Source organism: Ctenopharyngodon idella, chromosome 4 (assembly GCF_019924925.1).
Source record: "Ctenopharyngodon idella isolate HZGC_01 chromosome 4, HZGC01, whole genome shotgun sequence".
Classification (NCBI taxonomy): Eukaryota; Metazoa; Chordata; class Actinopteri; order Cypriniformes; family Xenocyprididae; genus Ctenopharyngodon; species Ctenopharyngodon idella.
In genome coordinates, this window is record NC_067223.1 from 14,753,911 (window position 1) to 14,774,806 (window position 20,896).

Here is a 20,896-nt window from a genome sequence, read left to right on the forward strand (position 1 = left end):
TTGTTGATTTGAAAATTAAGCAACATTGTGAATGATTTTAATGCACTTTTTATTTGGCTATTAAGTTCCCTGAAGAGTGTGTAATTAGATTATACTAATACATGAAAATGATTCTCCCTTGGGTTCATTTTAGTGAAGGACAGTGTGCAAATCATAATTTGAATATTTTTAGTTACATTTATATTGTATTAAATCTGTATAGTTGAAATGATGGATCTGAAAAACTTAATTTGGTGCTCCGGGTCAAAAACGACCCGCCTTTTGAATTGCTTGTAAATCTCTTGTTATTCTATATTATCACCAAATATTAGATTCAATCTTTGTGCCAGATTGTTTCCTTTCAATCAGCACAGGTTTTGTATTTGTTTTTTGGAGCTGATTAATCGTAGGCCTCATTGTTCTGAGCTTATACACCTTAGTGTTTGAGTGAAAAATAGTTCACTCAAGCTTATTCACTTCAAAAAACGGCGGAGCATAAGCTCAGATTAATGAGGCCTATGATTAATCAGCTACAAAAACAAATACAAAACCTGTGCTAATTAAAAGAAAACAAGTTGATAAAAAGATTAAATCCAATATTTGGCAATAACATAGCATAATGTGAGATTTATTAGCAATGTTTTGTATGCCTTTCATTTTTGACCATGAACACCAACAAGTGTAATAAGGTGGGGGAAAAAAAGTGCAAAAATTATATATTTTTATATATATCCCCTTATTATACCGTGTGAGAACAAAGTCAGTAAGTTTTAGTCCAATGCGATAATATTAACTAGCATTTTTGGGGAAAAGAAAATCCTCTGCAGGTCAAAATTACCGGAACACAACATGAGAGTAAAAGTCATTTCAGATCAAATACAGAATAAAGATCAAATATCAAGAGCTAAAACCATGAAATTAGCTTTAGCCTCAAAGCTCTCCTAGTAAACAGAAATGTAAACTGATCTTACAGGATTACATAGAGTAAATAAACATCGATAAAGTGATACTGAATCTCTGTAATAAACCCAGCGAGAGTCTGAAATGGATCTTCATAAGCGCCTGATATGAAACACTCAAACTGATCCCTAAAGAGTTTGACATAAGCATGACATAAGCATAAAAGTACATATACTGTACATAAATATTGGTAAATATACTCAAATACAGTAGTGGGCAAAAGTGATGTCTGGATGGGATATTTGTGTTTAATGACCCAACAAGTTTGATTGTTATATATTTTTTCAAATATTTTAAAAATGAGGGAAGAAGAAAACACTAAACTTGGTTAAAGGGGGGGTATCACACACCGTTTCTGCCTCATGTTAATCTTGAGTACCTATAGAATAGTATCTTTATATCTCTTAATAGCATCCTTCATATCTCCAAAAAGTCTTTAGTTTTATCATATTTATAAAAGATACATACGCTGTACCGAGTCTATCCGAAAACAGCCGAGCGCCTGGAGGCGTGCCGTGTGAGCGGAGCTAAAGAGTGACGAGCTGTCATGAGCACGCGCAGCTTTTGCGTAGCAATCTTCTGCAAGCTATCAATGGTCAGCTAAACAAATGTATTTAAACACACACAATACACCATCGCGTTATCCCTGGATAACTTTTGAATGACTATAATGAATATAGCGTATAGTGAATGATGAATTTATGAATTCACTACGTTCATGTTGTTTACATTATATGCACTTAGGCGCCTATTTGCCAACAAAACAGACATTTAATGCAGTTTTAGTCACTACCTGCGGTTTCAACTCATGACCGGGATCATTACCGCTGTGACCAAACAATCTGTAAATCCAGCGTAGATCCTGAGGGCTCGAGCAGCCACGGAAAAACACGAGATATTCTCCATTCATTTTAACCAATAAATAAGTGATTGCAACTATCAGTTTCTATGGTTATTTTAATAACAAATATCGAGAGTGCATCAATGTAATGCGTGAACACAAATCTCTCAGCTCCACTTAACACTGGGTTCTTTGGGAAGCAAGGTTATCTAAGCCTCTCGGGATGTTGCTGTGCAGGTTTTATTTTACTATGCAAAAAAAAAAATGCACAGAAAAACAAAAAGCACACATTGACTACAGCATAATCAGTTTGTCTTATCACAAATAAAACAACTGACTCCAAGCACAACTACACAATACGCTTACAAAATCTTTAACTAACGTTTAATAATATTTGAATAAAGGGTGAAGATTTTCATTACTTTTGGCCACAACAATATATAGTATTTTTCATTTGTATTTAAGTATTTATGCACTATCTTTGCAATGCATTAAAGAATCTCTGTATAGGGTAAATGCAATGCTACATAATCATAAGAAACATCAATGCTGTCTATGTAGGCAGCTCACTAGGTTTCAGAACAGAGCTTGAATGTGAGTAAATCAGCCAGTTCCACACATGAAAACTACACTGACCCAGATACCAAATGTATTATTTGAGGTATCAGTACACAAACCCACTCTACAGTACTGTCTATGAGAGTGTGACGGAGAGGTTGAACGCCAAATCTCACTGTCATACAGATGGAAACAGAGCAGGCCAACACTCCCACAGCGAGCGAGCGAGAGAGCGAGAGAGCGAGAGAGAGAGAGAGAGAGCGAGAGAGAGAGAGAGAGAGAGAGAGAGAGAGAGAGAGAGAGAGAGAGAGAGAGAGAGAGAGAACAAAATCACAGTCTAGACTCATTATTACTAAACTGCACTTATGCATGCAGGTCTACTATACGTTCATTTCCTCTGCAAATGACTGTAATTATTATTACTCAACAGCAGCGAGTTGAAAATGTCATCTGACATGCAGCGCAGTGATGAAAAGCTTCATGTTAAATCATATAGAAAAGATCATAATAATAATAATACTGTTGACTGTAAAGGTCTCTTGTTGTTTATAAAAAAAATTTCATTATATAAGATTTAAATGGGCTGTAATTTGATGTTTAATGTTTACAAAGCTTCCTCCCGAAGATGAATCATCTTTTTTTTTCTAAATCATCTTGGTAATGAGCTCATTAAAATATGACTGCCCTCATTTATATATGACCAGTTCAGCCAATCACAACAGAGCTCATTTACATATTTAAAGGTACAGCAGTTGTAGTAAAAACAGCTCTACAATGTAAAAAAATTTTTCTTTAAATTGTAAATAAAAGATTATTGGCATATGTTTTACAAGTCTTTAATTTAATGTTTTATGTTAAAGTTAAATAAATGTGTAACTATTTGTCAAATTTAACAGCAATTTCTGAATTAAAATTGTTTCAAAGTAAATCCTACACCATTTTGTTTCATCACTTCGGAAACAACTTTCCTTTTCAGCTTAAGTCCCCAATATCTTATTTTTTTTAATATAAGAGAGACATTATTTTCTTGTTAAAAGTACGCCAATAATCTTTATTCTATTTACAACTTTGAAAACAAAAGAAAGTCTGCACACTATCAATGCCTACAAAATTATCAATTTCTTTATTTGCTGCAACGTTTCGGGTATTTAACTTAGAAATATGTCAGATTACAGAAGTCAAATGGGTTGCAAATGCCATTTTCTTATCGACAACAGTAAGTGTTCAGATTTATCTTGATTTCACAAACTCAGTTTAGTTAATCTGTGTTTGACTTCGGTCTTAAAGGGGTCATGAATTGAGAAATCAACTTTCCCTTGAGCTTTTGATATATAAGAGGTCATCGTACTATAAGAATATCCTGTAAGTTTCAGAACTGAAAACTTTCTTGTTAGTCCAATAAAAGCTTTTATTGACACCAGACCCAGCGAACGACTCGTACCGGAAGGTCATAGATAGGTGAAACCCCGCCTCCGCAGAAGAAATCAACGCCTACTTCATCATTGCATAATTAGCCCCGCCCACTGGCGTGTTAGTGAGATGACGAGGAGAGAAGAGCGATACAGGACTAAAAATAACATTACCTTTCAAAGGATCCTAATGCTAGGATTATGGTTATTTATTTTCAACAATGTGAATGTCTCAGTTGAGCTTTATTTAGTTGTGTTCAGTACATTTCACTGTGGATTCTTTGGTAAATCAGTCGCATTTCGGCGCAGGCTTTTCAAACAGACTTTTACGATATGGACTCGACAGTAATGCAACAACATGTAAGTAACTGCATTAATTCTAATGCCTGCCTGATCTGATATATAATGATTCATGTACAGTCAGATGTGTCAGTAAATCAAACCAGTGACTAAACGGTCAACTTCACGTTGTTTCTCTTAGTAGGATGAAAATAATCTGTTATTTAAACAGTGATTAAATTATATAAAGAACGCTCCCTTTGCAATCGCTGGAGCTGTCAATCAAACAGCAGGAGTTTATCAGTGACTGAGTTATGCGCCAAAACTCCCGTTTTATTCAACAAATCTCTTAGTTACATTGCGTCAGCACTGTAAGTTTTGATGAAAGCATTCGTTAGTGTGCAGAAATTGAGTTGTAATGACGAGATCACTGCTTTCATGTGCTCAACAACATGTCTGTGATCGACTACAATCTTCATCACTGCAACCTTTCATGCCACGATCTAAATATAATGCCATAGATCTAAATGTAATGCTTTTCACGATTAGGTAAGCTTGAGAGCTGTAATAGTAAAAACATGCTAAAGTTTTCGAGAGAGTAATACTTGCTATTTCATATCCAAAGATGTTAGCCAATCAGCAGTGGGCGTTTACACAGTCTCACAGCAGACACGCCACTTAAAACAGAGCATTCAAATCAGAGGGTGGAAAAATGCCTTTTATGTCTAAATTATGACAATTTTTGATGTAAAAAGTATACTTACATTATAAGTGCACCCCAGGAAACATTATAAAACAATAAAACAACACAGTTCATGACTCCTTTGATTTAGTCTGAAGTTATGAATGAAAATCCCAGACGCTCATACAGTGAAAGCATGTGTGCGAGACAGACAGGTTGACTAATAGATGCACTACAGACTGAGACGGGCTTCCTAACAGCCAGACGTCTCGTGGCTTTTGAGTGCCATTCAGATGAGGAGATCGTTCCCGCTCGGCTGAAGTGACTCCTAATAGAGCGGTAGTTAAACCTGGACTAGCAGCCCGGCTCGGCTCAACTCAACTCAACTCAACAGGATAATTACCGCTGCCGGCGTACGGCGGCCCAGTGAAGAGGGCTTCACTTAATGGAGTATATTTACACACCACCAGAGAGTGAAGAGCTTTAAATGTCAGCGTTCAACACCGCCGCTTTATGACTCAGTCTGCATGTAAACTGAACCGTGTGAGTTAGACGTGTGACAGCGAGAGCGTCTAAACCGTTTAACCTTGCACTACACAAGCTAATATTTTCCAATTACGCTCTCTGAGTGACACCAAGTAAAGTTTCTGTGTTCATAAAAGAGCAAGACACTGGAGAAGGTCTGATCAGCATCTTGAAGGAGGAATGTGAAATAGAAGTCAGTTTTCTGCGGTTTCACAGCTTTCTGGGAGAAAGACGAGCCGTTTACAGGCAAAGCCGCATTGATTCTGCATCTGACGGAAAAGGACAGGCAGGTCACTCGGATAAGACGTCGAGCTCCCGGTGACTGGATCAGTTTTGTCCCAGTTTGGAGTTTCAGAATGGCGAGAGGGAGAAACATTATGATCCAGAAGCCTGCAGAGAGGACACACAGTCCAAAACATCACCTCCAAAACATGAGAAAGAAAAGGAAAGAGGAGAAATAGAACAGGACGGAAGAGAACAACTTGTAAGAAAAGATAAAAAGGAACCTCAAATCACACAGCTTTTTGTGCAATTACTTTGAGAGTGAACTATTTTGACTTGGACCCCTAGGACACCTATTTATTAATTATTATTATTCATACTGATATATCACAATTTTTGGCCAAATTGATTTTTTTACATTAGTAATATTTTTAAATATTACAATAGTAATATTCATTATTTTGTTTAAGATTTTGTAAATAATTATAAAGTATTATTATTATTATCAATTATAATATAATAATTATAACATATTATTATTATTATTAATAATTATTATATTAATAATAATAATAATAATTATTATTACTATTAATTTATACTGATATATATCAATTTTTGGCCAAATTATACAGCCTTACAAGCAATTTTTTATTTAATTTTAAATCCAATTGATTTTTTTTACATTAGCAATATTTTGTAATATTTTTACATTTTAAATAATATAATAATATAAATAATATAACATAAATATATAATAATATAAATATATAAATAATATAATATTATTATAATAATTATTAATTGCAACTGAATTATTAAAATTGTAATATGATTTTTAAATGGAGCAGCCCTACTAAAACCCTGCATGATATTTAATAAAAATGACATATGCAATAACTAATGTGATATGCAATATGATAAGTGTGTAAAATCAATTTAAATTATAATTTAAAAAAAAAATGGAAAAAAACAACATGTTTCACATTTTTTTGGCCATGTTGACTGTCTTGTTATATCATCTCCGTCAACCTAAAACTTTGACTTTTCGGAAATTTGTTCTGACAGACGACAACAAACACTTCGTCGGATCAGTGTGTTCCCCTGTTGGTGTCTGTTGCCGTCCGTCAGAGCTTATTTTCGCCGCTTATTGAGTCATGAAACGTCTGAGAAGTGACATACTGTAATCAGGTGACTGTCCGCATTGGTCGCCGTCTGTTGGTGCGGTGTGAATTGACCTTTCAAAACATTCAATTATCGCAAGCCATTGCAATATGCATATATTTGCAATATTTTGATCATTTTGATATCATGTAGCACACGATAACACACTAACCCCCTCCCCCTCCCCCCAAAACATCTTAGCAACACACTAAAAGACAAATAACTGACAATCAGAGCTACCAGACAAAAGAAGAGATTGACAATAATCCTGATAAACAAATGAAGAGAAAAGGCCAATGAGAGACACACTAAACGGGGAGATACTGAGCTGGTAAACGGAATGAGAGTTTCACATCCCTAGTGAGTTTCACATCCCCTTCAGCTCAACACAGTGTGTGTGTGTGTGTGTGTGTGTGTGTGTGTGTGTGTGTGTGTGTGTGTGTGTGTGTGTGTGTGTGTGTGTGTGTGTGTGTGTGTGGGGGCATTTTAGCTTCGAACAAACTATTTGTACACCTGAACCGAGTCTGAGGAAAGCACATGCTCATTCCGACTTGAAGTTTTTCTTGTACCTATTATTGCTGCAAAGGTATGAGAATGACCTCTCTTTGACCTCCCATGAGGCCGAGCATGATGAGCATGATGTAATGCTCTATTTTTACTCCTTATTTAAAGAATAAACTCTTGCAAAGTTACATGCATGTGTGAGAAGAGTTGACAATGACAACAAGCAAAGCAGGCATGTTTAAAGATGAAAGATGTCGGAAAGAGAAAACATTGTACAGTACGATCTCATCAGAACGGATGGATATGTAGACGTCAGGAAAACATCTCTTGATCCAAAAAAAGTGACAGCATATGCAGTTAGTACAGCGATATCTGACAGGAGAGAATGCAAACTGTTTTTTTTTGTTGTTGTTTTTTTGTATTTTAATTAAATTTGTCATTCCTGCTATGCAGCACCTACTGAACACTGTAACTTTAAAGTATATACATAAATTTAAGAATGAATTTACATATTTTTCAAAACCACTTTCTGAAAAGTTTAGATTAACATTTTTCTCATTGCCATCTGACCAATCAGAGCACAGCAGGCTCTCAAAAGGCGGGGTTTAAAGAGACCAAATCCTTTATCGAACCATTTCAGACAGGAGGTGATGCTGCAATAAATTTAAAAAATAATATTAAATCAAAATAGGGGCACTTAAATGTGATTATCTGAAAACGAGAAGAACTGACTTTTGTTTTTGGTGATTTTTAGTGAATGTATGAAGTGTGACAGCGTTATATAAAGGTGCAAGAATAGAAATGTCAACTTGCTACACCATGTTTGCATGGATTTTAGTGGGTTTACATAATATATAAACACAAAGAAACAGAGTAATGCAAAAATGCTGTATAGAGTGTGCAAATAAGTCATTATCACAGTAATTTCAGCTGAATGCGAACAAAATTGCTCATACCGTGACAATATTTTGGAAATACCACTCATTCCTACCTCATACTTTAAAAACATGAAACACTATTAAACACTCAAGCGCTGAGATGCTGTCAAAGCACATCTTGAAAGTTTTCCTCCATTAGTTAAAGATCAGTAGAGCGGCTTCATTCTCAGTGTCATCTAAAGACAAACGTAGGCGAAGTATGTGTGTGTGTTGGTGCTTTTTGACAGTCAAAGGCTCAATGCGACAGGTCTGTATTTACGCACAGCATCTGTACAAAAGTATGATTTGCTATTTAATCAGCGATTAGTGAAAGCAGCATGTATGTGTGTGCGCGAGTAATTGGCCTCGGTGGTCTGAACGGCTTCATTAAGCCTGTGTTACTCTCTCCAGCGGGGCGTTTGAAGCCATGGACCGGCTCAGCGGAGGACTTGAAAGCAGATACAGGAAAAAGCCTATGCAATTATCACAGCACAAAAGACCGGCCGAAATGAGCACACTAATGTGTGTGTGAGATTCAAACGAGCTGAACATGAAAGCCAAACCCTCCCTCGTCCAGCAGTACGCGAAACAACAACATCGGTGTCGAGCGACAGCTTGTTTAACATGGAACCCTGTATTCGGTTTAATTTCTCCACACATCTTTCTCTCTCGCGTTTTACACCTACAGTGGTTCGCAGTGTCCTCCCGTCAGTGGCGAGAAAGACAGACCTGTAATTACTGTCTCACACTAAAATGACACACTGAGCCTATAAACGGTGCACTTCAAGGAAGATGCTAATGTTGGACTTTGGACTAAAAACGACTGTCAATATGTCAAATATACATGTATACACACTCTCTAATCAGAAAGCTGCCAAATAAGATAGTATTTGGCTACTGCTACTAATTTAAATGCAACAAAATTTACAGCAATAATAGTAAACAATGACGGATTTGAAAAAGCAGCATGCATGGAGATGTTTTGGAGGGTGAACATGATCTTTAGGCTCCATGTCCTGGTTGAAAAGCCTCCTCAGAAATGGTTTTAATCAACTGCAAACAATTTTTTCCTGGTGTGAAACACCCAATTTGTACATTTACTCGCTCTTGTGTGATTTCAAACCTGAATGACTTTCTTCTGTTGAATACAAAAGAGGATATTTTGAAAAATCTCATCAGTGTTTTGTCAAAGGCAATGAGATTCAATGTTGTTTGGACACTAAAGATCCTCAAAATATCTTTTTTTGTTGTTCCACAGAAATGAATTAAAATTTCCTGATACTCACTCCCATGTTTACGTCTTGCTTTCCTCAGTCGAAAAGAAATTAAGGTTTTTGAGGAAAACATTCTAGGATTTTTCTCCATATAGTGGACTTCAATGGGGTTCAACGGGTTGAAGGTCCAAATGTCAGTTTCAGTGCAGCTTCAAAGAGCTCTACATGATCCCAGACGAGGAATAAGAGTTTTATCTAGAGAAACGATCGGTCATTTTCTAAAAAAATAAAATAAAAATGTATATACTTTTTAACCACAAATGGCCGACCATTTCGCTAGATAAGTCCCTTATTCCTCGTCTGGGATCGTGTAGAGCTCTTTGAAGCTGCACTGAAACTGAAATTTGGACCTTCAACCTGTTGGTCCCCATTGAAGTCCACTATATTCCTCAAAAACCTTCATTTCTTTTTGACTGAAGAAAGAAAGTCATAAACATCTTAGACATGGGAGTAAATTATCAGGAAATTTGAATTATGATGTAAACTAATCCTTTAAGACTCACGCTACTGTACATATTCGTGTTAATCATTCTGTTTCACTCAGACATGCGTCACATTATGGTACAAAAATTGATAGAAAATGTGGTTTCATTTTGCCTAAAAAAAATGAGACAAGCAACAATTTACAAACACAATTTAGATGCACAGTGACTTTATCATTATCATCATCACTCTAAAAAATTCTGGGTTGTTGCAACCCTAATTTGGGTCAAATATGGACAAACCCATCCGATGGGTTACAATTTTAATTTGAAAAATGTAACCCAACAACTGGTTTTGTCCATATTTGACCCAAATTTGGGTTGAAAAAAAGCATTTTTTTTTTTAGAGTTAAGTCTTGTTCTCAATGACCTCAATGTCCTTCAGAATATCTTCTTTTGTGCTCCACAGAAAACAAGTTTTGAACCTTATTTTTGGGTGAACTGTTCCTTTAAGACTCACCATATATTTTATCATTAAAGAAACAGTTCATCCAAAAATGAAAATTCTGCCATCATTTACTCACTCTCAAGTTGTTCCAAACCTGTATTAATTTATTTCTTCTGCTGAACACAAAAGAAGATATTTTGAGTCAGTTACCAAACAGTTTCTGGTCCCCATTGACTTCCATAGTTTGTTTTTTCCATACTATGGAAGTCAATGAGGTCCAACAACTGTTTAGTTACCCATATTCTTCAAAATATCTTCTTTTGTGTTCAGTGGAAGAAAGAAATTCAGCACTAAAGATCTTATTCCCAAGTCCCAAGTGATAGTGCTCAAAAAGGGTCGAGACGTCGACCGACTCGAACAGGTATTGAAGTACGCTTAGTAGAGTATAGATTCATAGGTTTAACTTAAGTCAGGTGCGTAGGGAAAATCTACCACACTCAAAAATGGGTAGCAAATTCTGTTTCATGGTGCCTTCAAAAAATGAGCCAAGCAATAATTTACAGACACATTTTAGATGCATAATGACTTTATCATCATCATCATCAACTCAAGGCTTGTTCTTAATGACATCATTGTTCTTCAAAATAAGTTTTGGAACCTTAATTTCGAGTGAAATGTTCCTTAAAAGATCATGTTTCATTACTGTAATCGCACAACACGGACACTAGCATCCCACGAAAAGACGCCCACTGCCTCAACAACTCAACGAGATAATCAGCACTCAGCGAGTGATCTAAAGAAAATGACTGACAACAAAGTTTAAGCAGCCGGCATCAGCATTCGGCTCATCTGTGCCCACATAAACACACATAATCTGTATGACCGTGTTATTTTTCCCAGCGCATGAATCATCCACACAAACAATATGTCACACACGCACTCATTTCAAACAGTGCCAGAGGAAACGAGCAGACGCGCACCGTGTTGTGAGGCAGGTTTGTGCTTGACTGAATTCCTGAAATCAATCGCTGCTCTGAATGAACACGGGCGGCCGATGAGCGATAAGGTCACCATGGAAACGGTCTCGGCGCAGCATCTTCAGACGTGCGCCAGCGCTAACCTCTTAAGTGGCAACGGCACGCTCGGCATCAAAACACACACACGTCAACATGATCGCAGCCTCAGCACCCTCCGCTGCATTAACAGATGGATTAAAACAGGCAGAAGGCATCATGGGAGCACAATGATGCAAACTAGGAACTGCAAGGTGAATTCTGGGAAATGTGTCCTGCTAATAACATATACCTTTTATTAGCAAGATTAGAAAGAAAGTTGCACATATTTAAATGCTCATTGAGCACAAAGCACAAGAATCCTAAAGGGGACCTATTACGCCCCTTTTTACAAGATCTCAGGTGTTCCCAGAATGTGTCTGTGAAGTTTCAGCTCAAAATACCCCACAGATCATGTTGTAAATGCCCATTTTTGAGTGGAAGGAAAAACATGCTGTTTTCGTGCATGTGCCTTTAAATGCAAATGAGCTGCTGCTCCCCACCCTGCTTTCCAGAAGAGGGCGGAGCCTGTACAACTTGTGCCTCGAATACTCTGCCAAAAACTAAAACATCTGTTTGTTTTTAATTATCATCTCTATCGCTTCCACGCTCATGTGACATTGCAGTTCTTCGTCATCATTAAAGTTAATTATTTGCATTCTTTTTAAAGCCATATCAGTTTAAACTTCTGATATATGGTTTTTCTGAGCACACACACATCCAAAGCACGCACACAGAAAGCTGGCCGTCAGACAGTGCGTTGTGTGAGTAGTAAACTAAGTTCTCTTACACGTCTTATTGGACTTAAACTGTCAAATACACTCAAGGTTATTTCAAAAACACACAAAGTTCACAAACACAGTCGGTTACGTCTGTGAATGCAAACAGCAGGGAAAGAAATCACATTAGATCTGTGTGTTAAAGTGACAGCAGCATAATATACAGCAGCTACTGCTGTATATGCTGTTAATATGAATCAAACAAAAGAAAAACAGAAAGTCACTCACTGCTCTTGATTAAATAACTTTAGTAGCTTTAATAAGAATACATTTCTTACTTGAATGCTGCTGTTAAATGCTCTGGCGAGGAGACAAACATGCTGGACTGTGTACAGCTCACTCAGGGGAGGAGCTAAGCTAATAAGGCAGATTCTGTGCCAGGTGTGGGCGGGGCCTGTTGCAATGTGACGTCACATTGGAGCACATTGCTGAATGGCTCATTTCAATTCGCCTACTTATACTACAACCTAAAAGTATGTACTCTTTTTGTGAAGAAAATGTACATACTTTTGAGTGTGAAGCAACAAGCTTTGGGACATACTTTCACATCATGCAATTGCGTCTTTGCTCTCTGTCGCATCCTGACGTATCCTGTCACCATAAACTCGCCTGTCAATCATATCATATCCTCATATTAATGCATAATAATGATGCATTTAAAAGTTAATGGCCAAACGGATCTTTATAAACGTCCACATTGTTATTGCAAATGAAATATAACACGGATAACATTAAATAAATATTTTTTATCATGTAAAACTTTCTTTATTAGCCACTCAAACCTTTATCTAAACCTCTCACAGTCGGTCGCGCATATCCGCCATTATTTGTACACTTTTTACTCGTGTTTGTAGTTCTGAACCAAATCCTTGTCCAAAGCGCAAAATGGGTTGTGGGAAATATTAGCCTTTATAGTGTGCACGGATCCACACTTTGAAAATCTACTGGAAATAGTAGACCATCCGGGGACTTCTGGCATACTCTTTTCAACATACTATGCTTTGGGACACACTTATTGTAATCTCACATACTATTTTGGATGGATAGTACAGATATTGGGACGCAGGGACAGTTGGATTTTTACCTTTATAGGGTGGTTGTGTACACACACTACCAACACACATTTATGTTAAAACATCATGTAAAAGTGCATTTTACATAATAGGTCCCCTTTAATCTTAGTGGGTTTGTCAAGGTCATACAGTTTCTTCTCATTAAAAATGGAGAGAGCAGACAAAGCCTGAGACTATATGTCTAGAGAAACAATTAATTATTGATTCAATCAACAGCTCATTTGGTCTATCTCTGCAAAATTCAATCAATCAGAGCTTCATTCAACACTGGACCAATTAACCCATTTCCACAGACCAACTCAAGTTAAACTCCCAATTTGAACCAACAGCCAATCATATCATGTGAAAATGACATAATATGGGTCAGGTTGAGCATTAATGTGAAGATCAGTAAAAAAACATTTCTCTCATAGTAATCATTTGAAGTAAATTGGCCTTGTTTCTCTAAATAAAGAAAGCTATCAATTAAACAAGTGACATAAGGTAAAAACTGAAAAAAAAAAAATGTATCCTTGCTGTTGAGTAATAACAACAAACATTTTCTGAGGATTTTAAACTAGTAGATTCATGAAGCATTGGTCTGCATATAATCAGAGCAAAATAAGTTAAGACATTACTCAGAAAAACCCAAAACAGGAAAGGAAAAGGTCTTTAAAATTTTATCAGCCTGATCTCTGCAGTGCATCTGAATTTGCCTGCAACAATCTCAATAATTCATCTTTTTCTTTTCCACTGACTTTACCAGCCTCCTCCAACCCATCGTTTAATTAAGACTATTTCAAACGCAAAATAAGCTCCATTATGGTTCTGGGTTGTGTCACATAAGTGTGGGAGGGCTGTGATTCTTTTCTCTCCTTTAATTAGGCCAAATTTAACCGAGAGTGTTTTAACAAGAGGATAAAATGCCTGCACTTGAGAAGTTTTATGTCCTGGACAGTCTAATGCTGAGATTAAAAGGACGCGCTTTCCTCTCATATATATGTGACACCTGTTACCAATGTAAATCTGGAGATTACGCACGAGCGCAAATATTCACGCACGCATGCATGCGTGGTCTGTGATTTGTTTGCTTTGTCTTGATTTGGGAGTTATTAATATGTGACACCTGCCTCTCCAATACGTACAGTATCTGACCATTACGCACTCGTTTAGATTCATGCACGAGCGCTTACGAGCACTCATTTTTGATACATGCATGAGTTGTGATGTCTTCACCAAGTTTGTTAGAATTTTTACACATTTTAAACCGTTTTAGGTGATCAGGACACGCTCTCATCCCTATCCTGACACGTTTCCAGCACACATTACGCACATGTTTAGAAGTATGCATGAGAAATTAAACGCAAAACAGACTCATCTTCATGCATGCTAGAGTTCTGAGGTTGTTTGGATGTTTTATCTAATCACTAGAAGAGAGTCGCGCGCGCAACCGTTTGGCGACTCCGCCGCGCTGCACGCGCTCTTACCCGGGCGGCTCTAGAGGAGTACGGGTCCTCGAACAGGTTCCAGATGACCGGCTGCCACTTCCTCCACCTGCTGATGGTGCCGTCCGCTGACACCACGTCCTCGATGCCCAGCCGCTTGCCGTACTCGTCGTCCTCGTCGTTGTCCACATTCATCTCGAACACATCCAGCGCCTCTTCAGCATCCCGGTGCTGTCGGTAGGTCATCCAGCAGCACGGCTCCACGTCCGTCTCATCGATGCCCCAGAAGGACAGCTCCTCCTCGAACAGCGGTCCGCACACGTCCGCCGGGCAATGCAGCTTCCCGGTCCGGTAGTAGTTGAGCACGTAGGCGAAGACGCCCGGGTGCCGGTCGAAGAAGTACTCGTTGCTGCGCGCGTTGTACTCTATGAAGCCCGGGACTTGTTGCAGCTGGTCCAGAACCGACTCGAGGTCCGACTCGGAGGCGAGCAGGGCCAGACGCGTGCCCGGCAGGGTCTTCAGCGTGGTCCGGTAGGTTTCGTGCCTCGTGCCCCCGACGTTGAGGATTACCCTCTCGTGCTCGTCGAACTTGCCCATCTCTCAGAGTGAGACATGACGCGAGGGGGGTAACGTTACTCTACGATGCTGTGGCGATGCTGGAGTACTCCAATAGTTCACGAACAGCCTCATTGAACTGAAGTATCGAACCGAAGTCTTCGCTTTATTCCTGGCGCGCGAGAGGAAAACACACTCACGCTCTCGAGCGCGTCTCTGAGGGGAATGAGCGCCTCAAAGGAGCGCGCGCCACCGACCAGCCCTGAGCGCGCGGACAGGTGAAAGACACGGCGCGAGAGGCGAGCAGCAGCTCTTCCTTCTATCGATCCATCATCACCTGCGGCTCTAGCATCAGAGAGCAACAAGCTCTCTCTCTCTCTCTCTCTCTCTCTCTCTCTCTCTCTCTCTCTCTCTCTCTCTCTCAAGGACACACCCTTTCTCTTCAGTGGCATTCGACATAAATATATTCATATAAATATGATGTCATATGATGGTTGTCACAACAGCTCGAGATGGTCAAATGAGATTCTGAATATTTTTAACAGTATACAAGCTTTAATGAGTTAATCTTTATCACATTTATTTTCACAATCAAATTTATTCGAATAAAGTTTATTCGAATAAAGTATCCGAGTTAAAAGGCCGAATTTATTGTGATAAGACTAAATGAAAAGGAAACAAAAGCCAAGAAAACACGTCATTGTATTGAGCTGTCCTAGCGGGAGGCACGAAAAATGATTCTAGTGAACCGATTCTTTTTAGTGAATCAAATACAGAGTGCAACCAGTACAGCCAGAATCACAAACAAATGACAATTTTGAGCGGCTCCATTTAATGAGTCATTCAAAAAGACTCATGAACTACAGTTTGAATCTGTCTGATGAATCAATCAAAGCAGTCACTGAATTAACTTCAAGCTTCTTTCATTGACGGAATATTTTAATAAAATACATTTTCATCAAGCAACAAAGAAACCCTGAACTATTTGTTTACCATAAAAATCTACAGGTAGTAATAAATGAATAGCGTGTCGTGAACATTATGGGCATTGCATATTAAGAAACTAGATGTACTCAAAGTGAGTAATACTGAAAAGTACAAACATCCATTTAACAAAATAAAGGTGGATGGTGTTTTCTAAACTGTGCAAAACAGGGTTTCCGTTCTCTAGGGCAGAGAGCGAATCACTGCCGGACTGAGCCTAATAGAGTGATTCATCATGTCTGACTCACATGCGTTCATTACAGTATCTACTGGTCTTTCCCACAAACAGAAAATAGCCACTGATTCTCTCACAAGCGGGAACTGTGGCCTTAAAGATCTGAAAGATTGTACGTTCAAACCCCAAAATAAATTATTCATGTGCTTAATGATGGATGGATGGAAAAGACCTATGGATGGATGGATGGATGGATGGAATAGTACGATTGATGGATGGATGGATGGATTGGATGGATGGATGGATGGAAGGAACAGACTGATGGATGGATGGAAAAGACCTATGGATGGATGGATGGATGAAATAGACCTATGGATGGATGATGGATGGAAGAGACCTATGGATGGATGGATGGATGGATGATGGATAATGGATGGAATAGACCTATGGATGGATGGATGGATGGAAAAGACCTAGGGATGGATGGATAGATGGATGGAATAGACCTATGGATGGATGGATGGAATAGACCTATGGATGGATGGATGGATGGAAAAGACCTAGGGATGGATGGATAGATGGATGGAATAGACCTATGGATGGATGGATGGATGGAATAGACCTATGGATGGATGGATGGAATAGACCTATGGATGGATGGATGGATGGATGGAATAGACCTATGGATGGATGGATGGATGGATGGAATAGACCTATGGATGGATGGATGGATGATGGATGGAATAGACCTATGGATGTATGGATGGATTTAACTTATTTAATTATTCTTTCATTTATTTTTATATTTATTTATTTCCAGATGTATTTATTTCCATATTTATTTATAAATACACTTATTTATTTTTACTTTTCCATGTGCAACATGGAAATGAGGGAGGGGGTCTCTCATTCATTCATTCATTTATTTTTAATTTCCTCAGGTTTGGGCCTCCACATACTGCTGGATCTTTTGGCTTTAGTCTCAAAGCTGTTCTTCATCTTTCACTTTCTGTGAACACTTTCACACACTGTGTCACAGCAGACAGGATTCACCTGTGCCACAAACCCCGAGGACTCCAGAGCAAAAATAGCAGCACTGAGAAGAACATGTTTGCACGTCTAAAGACACATGCGCCACACATGCATTCCCACACACCAGCGTCTTAATCCTGTTTGCAAATATGAAATTAAAAATAGTATCAAGACTGCTTGACATTCATAATTCATAAAGCCACAGAGAGGCTGCTATAGCCACTAAGACAAATCTTAAAACTATATAACACATTTCTTTGAAACTTCCGAAGTCATATACATCACTGCTTGATGTTTTTTCCTCCAATGCATAACAGAGCTATAATTAATGTGTCGTGAGCTGTTTTGGCAACAAAATGAGTGTGGAAGCTTCCTCTGAGAATAAAACTGAACTAAACACTTTCCCTATGGACATTTTATATTTTGTGCATAGTTTATATAGATCTTGGAACTGGGTACTGAACCTGTAATAAACAGGAAAGAAAATTGGATATAAACATCATAACTTAAAATCACAATGAAAACAAAATTAATTCTTGTTTTTTTTATGGAATATTACATTTATTACAAATGATTTATCCATGCACGTTATTTAAAAACAAAACAAAAAACTTCTCCCTCTTGCAGTAACGTCTCTTCTCTGATGATGTGTTTACTGGCACGAGGGCGGGGCAACCTGTCACTCACATGAGATCGACCAATAGCAAACCACAACCATCCAATCAATTCCCCATGGACAAAATCAAGCCCCGCCCTACATTTGTTCTTGTTTGAGAAGCCATTTCACTCAGATATACAGTAGGGAAGAAAAGACTATTGTAACTTCCGTTTCATGACAACTTGAAGTTAATAGATATCTAGAGTTTTATATTTTCTGAAGAAATGATTATGTTTGTACATGCAAAAGTAATGCTGTGCAAGTAATACTTGTGTTAAAGGTTTGTGCAAAACTATCAGCAACAGTCAAAGTGATGCAAATAATGTGTAGTTTCACTGTACAATCTACTGCAAAATGATACCAAGGTGCATTGTTTTTCTTTACAGGTTTTTTACCCTGACATCCACAAATGCCTCATATTTTGGTCACTGATGCACCACACGGTTCTGGCATTGAGGGAGCGCAGAGCTCACATATCCAAAACTGACCTTGATTTAGCTGTAGGTTAGTCATGAGATACATCCTCCCACAACTGTCTGAGGATATTTTAGACTGGGTCTAGTTTAGACAGCGCAGCAGATCTCGATGATGGGTCGCAGGTCTGTTCTGATGGCTTCTGGACAAAAGGAAGAAACACAATGATGAGTGCACAATGTCATTCATTTTAGACCAAAGAATTTTACGTTGTGAAATTTTAAAATGTTTCACTTCATCAGAATCGTATAAAACCTGGTTACTTTTGTGGCATTTGCTATATAAAAACACACAAAACAATGTGGACATGATCGGAAAAACTCCACTAGACCCCTGAAGGTGTGCTGTGGTATCTGCACCAAGATATTAGCAGCAGATCCTTTAAATCCTGTAAGTTGTGAGGTGGAGCCTCCATGGATCGGACTTGTTTGTTCAGCACATCCCACAGATGCTTGATTGGATTGAGATCTGGGGAATTTGGAGGCCAAGTCAACACCTCAAACTCGTTATGCTCCTCAAACCATTCCTGAACCATTTTTGCTTTGTGGCAGGGCGCATTATCCTGCTGAAAGAGGCCACAGCCACCAGGGAATACCGTTTCCATGAAAGGGTGTACATGGTCTGCAACAATGCTTAGGTAAGTGGTACGTGTCAAAGTAACATCCACATGGATGGCAGGACCCAAGGTTTCCCAGCAGAACATTGCCCAAAGCATCACACTGCCTCCGCCAGCTTGCCTTCTTCCCATAGTGCATCCTGGTGCCTTGTGTTCCCCAGGTAAGAGACGCACACGCACCCGGCCATCCACGTGATGTAAAAGAAAACGTGATTCATCAGACCAGGCCACCTTCTTCCATTGCTCCGTGGTCCAGTTCTGGGGCTCACATGCCCACTGTTGGTGCTTTCAGCGGTGGACAGGGGTCAGCATGGGCACCCTGACTGGTCTGCGGCTATGCAGCCCCAGTTCACCGCTGTTCCTTCATTGGAGCACTTTTGATAGATACTGACCACTGCAGACCGGGAACACCCCACAAGAGCTGCAGTTTTGGAGATGCTATGCAATAGTTGAGTTAAATAAAACTGCCCAGCAGGTTGATCAAACATTTAACCCAATCGTTGGGTTTGTCCATTTTCAACCAAACTTGGATTGTTTTTAACCCAGCATTTTTTAGAGTGTATGATTGTGTGTGAAAATCCCAGCAGATCAACAGTTTCTGAAATACTCAGACCAGCACATCTGGCACAACAACCATGCCACAATCAAAGTCACTTAAATCACCTTTCTTCCCCATTCTGATGCTCAGTTTGAACATCACCAGGTCGTCTTGACCATGCCTAAATGCATTGTGATTGGCTTATTAGATATTTAAGTTTAAAGAATAAAATATTAAAGAATAAATATTGTTAAAAAAAAAAAAACATAAGGTGAATTCAGGGTGATTGGGACACTTTTTGCCATTGAGATGACTTGGGAAAAGTGTCCCAATTAACCTGAATTCATTCACCCCTATTAGCCAACATTCATTTTATTTATTTAAAATAAGTTACGCTTATTATCTTCTGTCTGTTTTCACCGAGGGTTAAGGAGGACATTGTTTCCCTTTGTACAATAAAGAACGTTGATATGATGTTTGCTCACCAAACTCCCTCTCCACCTGAAGCAAAACCAGCTGAGAAATTAATAATTCTAGCAGCAATCACATAATCAGAGGAGATCTTATAATGAAAAACCGTCTCGCGTCTCATTAAACCCCCCGTCCGCACTCATATTAATTAAAAGTCTATTCCCAGAAAGAGACAGGACCAGGTACGAGGGCAAATGTGGTTAGCACATCCCATTAGGTGTGTAAACGCACTTGATTAAGGCTGATGGGAGAACCGCGGCTCTAATTGATGGAAGCAGATTATTCTGGGACGGCCAGCCCCTGTGGACTCAGTCTGGAAGGTGAAATCTCACAGCATTTATCCCTCTCTGTCATTAATTCACATGAAATCAACATGTCATGTTTGAGCTGCCAGCCAGACTTAAATGAAAACACAACACGCGCGCTGTGACATTAAACAAGTTGTGTATTACTTCGCTGTGGGAAACAAGGGGTCTGAGGTAAATAATTTGATGGATTACACTGTAGCGTCCTCTGTTGGTCGCACGAGGAACTGCACCCTTCAGGACACTCGGTTTGTGTTTTTAGTTAGCCACATAAACTAAAGAACATTTGTTCCGAAATCTTTCTTACAGTAACTTCCAATAAGTTTAAATGGCTGAGATTGACGAATGCGGTCTGATGCTTTAAAGCTAATTTTCATGCTAATGTTAGTCATAGTTAGTAGCTTACCTAGTTGGCTATCACTTTATATTAGTCATACTCAAATCTGGTCCACTTTGCAACTTATTTTGGACAAGAACCGCCCATTTATAGACAGGACAGGGTTGCCAGGTTTTCACGACAAAACCCACCCAATTGCTACTCAAAACTAGCCCAATCCGTTTTGAAGGGGTTCTCCG

The 20,896-nt window shown here is 38.7% G+C and overlaps 1 protein-coding gene across 6 annotated transcripts in view; it reads right to left on the reverse strand.

The window, feature by feature from the left end:
* The window catches only part of kcnc2 (potassium voltage-gated channel, Shaw-related subfamily, member 2), a 112,404-nt gene extending 96,669 nt beyond the window's left edge, over positions 1-15,735 (reverse strand). Inside the window, exon 1 of one of the 6 annotated variants that reach the window (XM_051890975.1) lies at positions 14,555-15,730. In XM_051890975.1, the coding sequence (XP_051746935.1) occupies positions 14,555-15,109 (555 nt within the window). In that variant the 5' untranslated portion in view covers positions 15,110-15,730. Of the gene's footprint in view, positions 1-14,554 lie in introns of all 6 variants that reach the window. The other 5 variants (XM_051890972.1, XM_051890970.1, XM_051890973.1 and 2 more) reach the window with 5 other exon arrangements.
* Positions 15,736-20,896: the final 5,161 nt, after the last annotated feature.